General features: G+C 43.1%; 1 protein-coding gene across 8 annotated transcripts; it reads left to right on the top strand.

Annotated features, from left to right (window-relative positions):
- The first annotated feature begins 1,369 nt into the window (after positions 1 to 1,369).
- LOC123148805 (uncharacterized) lies at positions 1,370 to 8,008 on the top strand. Of its 8 annotated transcripts, XM_044568297.1 has the most exons (11): positions 1,370 to 1,648; positions 1,738 to 2,058; positions 2,143 to 2,286; positions 2,430 to 2,512; positions 2,606 to 2,631; positions 2,722 to 2,760; positions 3,172 to 3,231; positions 3,481 to 3,507; positions 3,616 to 3,698; positions 3,960 to 4,042; positions 7,594 to 7,880. In XM_044568297.1, the coding sequence occupies exons 4-10, from the start codon at positions 2,469 to 2,471 to the stop codon at positions 4,029 to 4,031; spliced, it is 351 nt and encodes a 116-aa protein (XP_044424232.1). In that variant the 5' UTR covers positions 1,370 to 1,648; positions 1,738 to 2,058; positions 2,143 to 2,286; positions 2,430 to 2,468; the 3' UTR covers positions 4,032 to 4,042; positions 7,594 to 7,880. The 8 variants fall into 8 exon arrangements, 6 of the variants coding, with proteins under 6 accessions (XP_044424232.1, XP_044424229.1, XP_044424230.1 ...); XM_044568294.1 differs by lacking the exon at positions 3,960 to 4,042 and having other exon boundaries at positions 7,594 to 8,008; XM_044568295.1 differs by having other exon boundaries at positions 3,481 to 3,698.
- Positions 8,009 to 8,286: the final 278 nt, after the last annotated feature.

The raw sequence follows: 8,286 nt of genomic DNA, 5'->3' as shown, positions 1-8,286 counted from the left end.
GGACACGCTGACGAGGCGAGGCGATGGCTTTGGCCGTGCATTTCACGGCGGCGGGTCCATGGCGGCATTCGGACGCGGTGGGGAAGGGGAAGCAGCGAGGTGGATCTGAGGGAAGGGGAGGCGCAGGGACCGAGAGGGAGAGCGTGGGTGAGTGGGAGGCGGGATCGAGGAGGCGGGGGCATGGCGGCCTTATCCCCTCCCGGTGTCGGTGCCGGCGAGGCGGTCAGGCGGGGACGCGCCCCTGTTCCTACCCGTGTCGGGGGAACATGGAAGGGAGACGAGGCAGGGGGCCGGGCCGGCTGTTGGCTAGCTGGGCCAGGTGGGCCTGTGAGCTGAGCCGCCTGGTCCAGTGGGGGGGTTTCTTTTCCTTTTATTTCATTTTCACCTTTTCTTTTTATTTATTTTCTTTTCTGTTTTATTTCATTTTAGAATATTTAGGCACTTTCTAAAAAATGTTTTCTCCACAGTAATTACCAGTGCAATATTTGGCATCCACCGAACATTTTTGTTTCAAGGTTTGAAAACTTTTGTAGTTTGTCATATTTTGAATTGATTTTTGAATCGGTTTTGAACTAACGAAAGATTATCAACAATAATGAAGGTGACGTGGCATCATTAGCAGAGTTTTACTGTCATTTAATTATCCGGGCGTTACAAAAGATGTACTCCCTCCATTCCAAAATTCTTGTCTTAGATTTTTCTAGATACGGATGTATCTAATACTAAAACGTAATTAGGTATATCCGTATTTAGACAAATCTAAGACAAAAATTTTGGGACGGATGGAGTAACAATTGCATGATACCACATCTTCCTTGTGTGACATCTTTGACAGTTCATGTCTTTATGCGTGAGTTATATTCTCTTGGAGATGGTGTAACACATAGAGCACTGCTACGCATACGACACATAATGGACCAGCAGGACATATGTACTAAATGGGTCGACGCGGGCCTGTTTGGCACTTATGCGTCATGGGCCTATTTTGGGCCAATTACTTCAAAAAATAAAGAAAATTCTGAAAATTCATAAATAAATAAATGAATAAAAGTGAGATAAAGTGTCATATGGGATAAATATTGAGCTTTATTAGTAGCTGTCTCGTTAAAAATTTCCATCCACGAGAAGAAAAAAGAGAGTACAAAGCTTCCTCTACACTACAAAAGGATAAGGATTTTTCTTTAAAAAAACCTACTTAAACGTGCCAGGCGGGCTGTGCCGTGCGCCGTGCCGTGCATGGCACGCGGGCTTGGCCTAGGCGGACAAGCACGGCCGCACAGGGCGGGCCACGGGCCAGGCACAGCCCGGGCGGGGTTTGGCCCCGACCCTTCCCCCTTCTCCCAGGCTCCCACCCCATCCCCGCCTCCTCCCCACCCCACTCCCATTCCCGACCCTCCCGTCTCCCCCTCCTCCCACCCCCACCATCGCCGCTCCCCGGCGGGCGCTGCCCTAATCGGATCCAACTATGATATCCGAGACGCAGTGCCCCCCGTTCCGGCGATATCCCCCAATTACTCTCGTCCCAGAGCGCGATGGCGAGATCTGGCGGCAAGCGAGGCGTGATGGAGCACCACTGCCTGGACCGATTCCGCCGCCGGCGACTCCTCGCCTTTCTCCGCCGCAACAACCTTCCCGCCACCTTCGACGCGTACGTATTCGACGGCTTAATCTCTTGCTCTATCTCCAAGATCCACCTTCCTAGCTGGCACTGATCGATAGACCTTAATTTCTATCCAGGCTGAAGCACGAGACGCGCGTCTTTCTCGATCTGCGGTTCCTGCGGCGCCTGGTGGCGGACGGCCGGTGGCAGGAGGCGCGAGAGTACTTCAGCCGCTTCCTGCCGTGCCGGGATGAGGTCGACGCGCACACCGCGCTCAGATTCATCACTCGCCTCGGCGTTCTCGACGACATGGCCCAGGGGAAGCTGGGGTGCATCGATGCTGCCGACGATCTCCGGACCCAACTCGAGTCTTACCCTTCCAGCATGATCGAGGCCGACCCGCACTACGCCGATGCTGTCTGCGCAATCTTATACAATGGCTCTCACCCGGCTTACTGGTCTCGTCTCTTCTCTTCATCTATCTAATTACCCATTATTTTCATTGATTGTTGTTTGAGCCTCTCGATGTTTCTTCCACGCAGGGATCCCGTGGACTGGCGGCTCATTAGGCTCAAAGCCGCACAGGTTGTCAAGGACTTGGTCACGCGAACCACTGAGTTCAGGCATCTGCTGCGGTTGCTGCGGTGTCCAAGCCACCCATGTCACACAATCCCCTTCGGGTTTAGGTAAGTACAACATCCTCATCCCCATCTCCATCTCCAGCTATGAGTCCATTATGTAGAGGATCCAATTTACTCGTGTTCATGAGAAGCCGCACTTACAGTTAAACTAGTAACGGGCTTGTCGCATTATCTTGTTGATTATTCAGGGGTTGCCGGAGGCATAAGAGGAAGAAGAACTAGGCCGCATGTCGGCATCTCTTCTTGCCCGCCGTTTTCTTCAGAAAGAGAGGTATATATATCGTGTGCACAGAATTGATGCTCTCGTTGTTCCACTGTTTCCTAGTTTGTAAAATTAGAGATTTTAACCTTTTGCTTCATGCAGGCGTCCTTCCTCACCATGCACTCAAGGTTTCTCACTTAGCCATTGTATGATCGATAAGGATACCTGATTATTCCTGTTTAAGCATGCTAACTGATGATCATATGTTTCAATTGCAGGCTTATCGTGTGAACCTATGGATTTGGAGGAAATTATTGGTAAAAATATTTGCCTTGACTCTGTCCTTCCCGCATTTTTTGTGTTCATGCATAAGCCGGTGTTCTGTATGAATTGCTTGAATTTTGTGATGGCCTTCATTTTGTTATAAGTATGGCATATTGCTTTCTTGTGCTCTTCTATCAGAAGAACTGCTTTAGTGTATTGGGTTTATTTGTTATCATTGCTTAAAACACAGCATTTGTAATAAACTTATAATATGTTGCGGGAAGAATTAGTCGTGCCACTTTGTTTTTCGTCGATTTATGCTGTGCAATCATTGTTTCAAAACTAGAAGCATGATATATTTTGCAAAAGTTAGTCTACTTCCTAATATACCTAGATATTTTGCAAAAGTTCTCCTTTCTAACAAAATCTGGCAAGCCATGACGCACAAACTTGTGTGATTTCAGATGAAACTTTGCTAGCTGGGAAGCAGGAGGTCAAAGAACATTCAGATTCTTGCAGTGAAGGTAACATACCATCATTTGCTCCATATAGAAGTTTATTCCAGTTACTTTCATTGTTCCCACTTACCTCTGTCTCTGTTTATTAGTTATGTACTTTAGTCAGTAGTCACAATATCTGTTCCCACTTACAATCTGGACCTTTTATCTCTTGTTGTGCCCTGCAGTTTCCTAGACACCTGCAGGCTACTCTTCGCTAATGAATAAGTGGTGCTTGCCTTTTCCTTTCTAATACCAATATCTAAACTCTTGCAGGCATTCCAACAGTACCTGCTAATGCAGGTATACTCAACAGTATTCTTTCCAGTTGGTTGAACCCTGAACATTTTCATTGCCTGTTACTTACTAAATTGTATCTACTTAGTTATCCTTCATATTTTTCTTGTGCAGTCACAAAGTGTTTGAGTCAAGAATGTTCCGCTGAAAGTGCCAATTGCGCAAAACTAAAACCTACAACTAGGGAGTTTTGTCCGGTAAGTCACTCCTACACTTGGCAGTGTTCTTTTACTTCATCAATTATGTTTCACATTCCAAATCAATAGCAATACAAATGTGTCATTTAGCCATTCAAAATAAATGTGTCACTTAATACTGCACAATATACAAGGCGACCTAAAAATTGTGGTCTGCCATAAAGCAAGTTTAGTCATCTGCATTTCCCAGTCACATAGGTTTCTGTATAATTTAGTACTATGTATGATTTTGTGATATGCTTTCTTGAGACACAACAACAGCAAAGTCTTTCAGTCCCAATCAGGTTGGGGGAGGCTAGAGTTAAAAACTTCAAACTCAACAGGAGCCACTAATCAAGGTTCAGGTACATGAATAGGCTTTCCAAGCAGTCCTATTCAAGCACAAATCTTTGGATTTTTTTTGAAACTATGATGATTTTTATAGCAAATTCGGAAACTATACACCCTAATGGAGAAAAATCAAAAGTATCACCCCGTCGGCCTCTTGTTGGCCGAAAAGGGACTTTCCGGCCTCCTGTTGGCCGAAGAGGGACTTTTCGGCCAACAGTTGGCCAAAAAGGACTTTTCGGCCAACGGTTGGCCAAAAAGTACATTTCGGCCAACAGTTGGCCAAAGAGTCCCTCTTCGGCCAACACCTGCTCTACTTTTTAGAAAATTCATATCAAATAGGATTTTTAGTATTTTAATTTGATTCTTTTTGCATTAGATTAGAAATTTTATGAAGTTTCTGTAGATATTAAGTTTGACTAGATTTGGAAGTTTGAATTTGAATTTTCATGAATTTTCTCAAATCACTAGATTGCCTATAATTTGAGCTAGGAGTATTCTTTTTAGATGATTCTTTTTGCTACTGGTTCTTTGTGACTTTGTTTATCAGTAGTAATTAATTAGTGAATTTTAGGATTATTTAAAATTAGGTTTTTACGTCATTCTCTCCCTCCATTTTCTCCCGCCATTTTATTTCCCGCCATTCTCTCCCTCCATTTTCTTTCCCGCCATTCTCTCCCGCCATCTTCTTTCTCGCCATCTTCACTTCTCAACTTATAAAACGAGCCTCATGGTGTCCACGATCGTAGAAGTCATAAGTGTTTGCAGCTTCGTCATCATCATCGGAGAGTGTTTCACACTTATGACTTCTCTCACACAGTGTTTCACACTCCACATGAAGGCATCATCGTCATCCTCCGTCGATGCAGCACTCCTTAGTGTGGCGGGAGAGAATGGCGGGAAATAAAATGGCGGCAAAGAAAATGGAGGGAAAAAGATTGCGGGAAAGTATTTTTTTTCATGTATAAAACGGCAATGGTTGTACAGGATTTACAAGGCACTTTTAAATATAAACTCCTATGAAGCTCAAAATAAGATTTCTAGTAGGATAAAAGAAATAAAATACAAAAAATACTACAGATAAAATAGCTACTGATACCTAAACAGAAACAAAAAGAATATGTCAAAAAACTAAAGAAAAAAATTTAAAGCAATTAAAATTAAAAGAAATAGCATAAAACCTAACAAACACTACAACAGAACTGTTTTCATAAAAACCTAATTTTAAATAATTATAAAATTCGCCAATTAATTACTACTGATAAACAAATTCACAAAGAACCATTAGCAAAAAGAATCATCTTAAAAAATACTCCTAACTCAAATTATAGGCAATCTAGTTATTTGAGCAAATTCATGAAAAAATTAAATTCAAACTTTCAAATCTAGTCAAACTTGATATCTACAGAAACTTCATAAAATTTCAAATCTAATGCAAAAAGAATCAAATTAAAATACTAAAAATCCTATTTGATATGAATTTTTTTTTAAACAGCAGAGCAGGTGTTGGCCGAAGAGGGACTCTTTGGCCAACTGTTGGCCGAAAAGTACTTTTTAGCCAACGGTTGGCCGAAAAGTCCTTTTTGGCCAACGGTTGGCCGAAAAGTCCCTCTTCGGCCAACAGGAGGCCGAAAAGTCCCTTTTCGGCCAAGAGGAGGCCGACGGGGTGATACTTTTGATTTTTCTCCATTAGGGTGTATAGTTTCCGAATTTGCTATAAAAATCATCATAGTTTCAAAAAAAATCCAAATCTTTGGTTATATCCCATTCTTTCAAGTCTCTTTCTGTTGCCTCCTCCCATGCCAATTTTGTCCTTCTCCTTCCTCTCGCATTATTATCGTGGCTTAGGATTCCACTATGCACTAGTGCCCCCAGGGGCCCCCTTCGGACATGGCCTAACCATCTCAGCCATTGCTTTTCTTCGATTGATGCTATGCCTAGCCGATCATGTATATCATCGTCCGAACTCATTCCATTCTTGTATGACCACAAATTCAATGCAACATAGGCATGTCGTCTTTTTAGTTTGCGGTCTGATGCAAACCTGATCCTTGCTCCTTCTGGGGTGGTTAGTTTGATGGATCTGCCAGCGCAATCTATAACTCCGTGATGTCTATAACTTCCACATCCGGACTCCGAACTGGGTGAACTTTTTTTTGTTGGAAAGCTTATCTTGTGGACTTCCAAACCCAATTGGATCCACCTTCAAATTCGTTATCGTAAAAAAACTGTGCGACGTTGTTGCTGAATCCGAGTCAAAATCCAAGTTAAAAGGTGCTGTGTTGCCTGCACTTGGGCCCATGGGCCTTGTACGACTTAGGGTTGGGTTTTGGCTGCCTTGGGACGTTCGTCCTTCCCCTTGACTGCCACCCCTTTGTCCTACATAAGTATATCAATCTTGTAGCTTTTCTTTGGGTTCTGTTTAGTTAAAAGTTAGGCATTGCTGCAACTTCGTGTACTTTGTTTGTGTCCAACGAGGACACCAAGACCACTTATGGAACCCCCACCTATATCCGTACTTCATCTATATAATCGCAATATTCAGATTGCTTATTATCATAGTTTTTGTTTGTTCTTTGATTGCTTGCAGGGACTAGACCTTTGTGGTCGCTTCCCGCATCGTCACACCTAATCATCTTCCTTTGCATTGGCATCATTTCTTGATCAAATATAGAGGAAATAGCAATAGTTTTGGCTGTATCCATGGTAACGATGTCCTTATCTGTCAGCCATACTATAACTATATCCCTGGGACATCTCCACACCTCGATTGAAATACAATCAGGGCCTATCGCCTTAACCCCCCCTCCATCCTTTTCATTGTCTCTTTGATATCAGATTCTTGGGTCGTCCGCACAAAGTGCGTATTAGTGTCATCAAACGAGTCATCCAATTGGGGGGCATACGCACTAATTACGTTTAAGACCATATCACGAAAGCCAAGCTTAACTAAGATGGACCTATCCCCTTTCCTTCTTACATCCACCACACCATTCTTGAGGCTCTTATCAATGTACCAGAGCTTGATGCCAATATTGTCCACCTCCTTCACCTTCTGACCTTCTATTTAATCTCTTGAACGCAAGATATTTGCACGCCTCCTAATTGCCGTATCAACTAAAACTCATTTTTCAACTAGCTAAACTCTGAACTAGGATCAGTCAACTCTTGTTAATAGATAGTAGATGTAGAAGTTTTTTTTCCCCGGATAGATGTAGTATCAGGTTGGGAATCGCCTTTATTGAGTCTTAGTTATGGTGAGCAGAGCAGGGTCGTCTCAAGTTTAGATCAGCTACACATTACAAGTTTATAGAAGGAGTGTATCCAATATCATTATTGCCATGCTTCTTCACAGTGGGGTGGTGCCTTTCTTTTTTCTTTGTACAAGTCTGGTGCTCCATGATTTTGTGTGTAGCGTAGCCTTAGCTCACTAATCTCACCCCTCTCAGTTTCACCCATAAGGCCGTAACTGTTGCACCTGCACTCAACCACCACTATTTACAACCTGTCATACATACAATGCAATATCTTTTTTGGTTTTCTTACTTCATTTTTATTTTTTTATCAGGATGTCGTCAATGCAGTGGACGCTGATCATGTTTTAAATAAAGTAAGGGCCCTGGGAGACATTTCAAATGCCATGATCATGCTGGTGAAGTACACATCCACACATGGTCCAGATCCCAGGATGTTCGTGGAGAAATTAATGGAGCAGGAGAAGCTGCTATTCGAACTGCGATTAGATTGCGTAAATGCAATGATAAGAGGTTGTAGTACTTCTTCATTCGCAACTTGAGCACCCGGCAGAACCTGAAACTCTTACCCGCTGCATTTATTGATGTGCCTCCCTCCGTACCTCTAGATGCATCCATTTGATCGACAAATAATTTTGAATGGAGGAAATACAAGTTAGATACATCCATTCGAGTGACATGACAAATAATTCCGGACGGAGAAAGTACAAGTTATAGCATATTGGTTTCTCCCTAATGCTCTACCAGAAAAGGGCTATAGTGTTTTCTTTGCTTGTGCGATTGTTATTTAGAAAATATGTACCATTTTTTTGCGGGAAAAATACGTACCATTTGTAAGAAGCTAAAAATGCTTCCCACAAATAAAGAAAAAAGGAATCCAGTAATGCACTCCTTGGTGGAGAGGATATCGGCAGCCCGCCTGTAGGACTGTAGAAAACATGGCCAGTTTCCGCTCCGATCCGGGTGAGGCATTTCCACGAGCGCGTCACGGCCTTCGTGTTGTAAGG

This window comes from Triticum aestivum, chromosome 7A (genome assembly GCF_018294505.1).
Source record: "Triticum aestivum cultivar Chinese Spring chromosome 7A, IWGSC CS RefSeq v2.1, whole genome shotgun sequence".
NCBI lineage: Eukaryota > Viridiplantae > Streptophyta > Magnoliopsida > Poales > Poaceae > Triticum > Triticum aestivum.
Note: the sequence above shows the minus strand (reverse complement) of the source record. Positions and strands in the feature narration are given on the sequence as shown.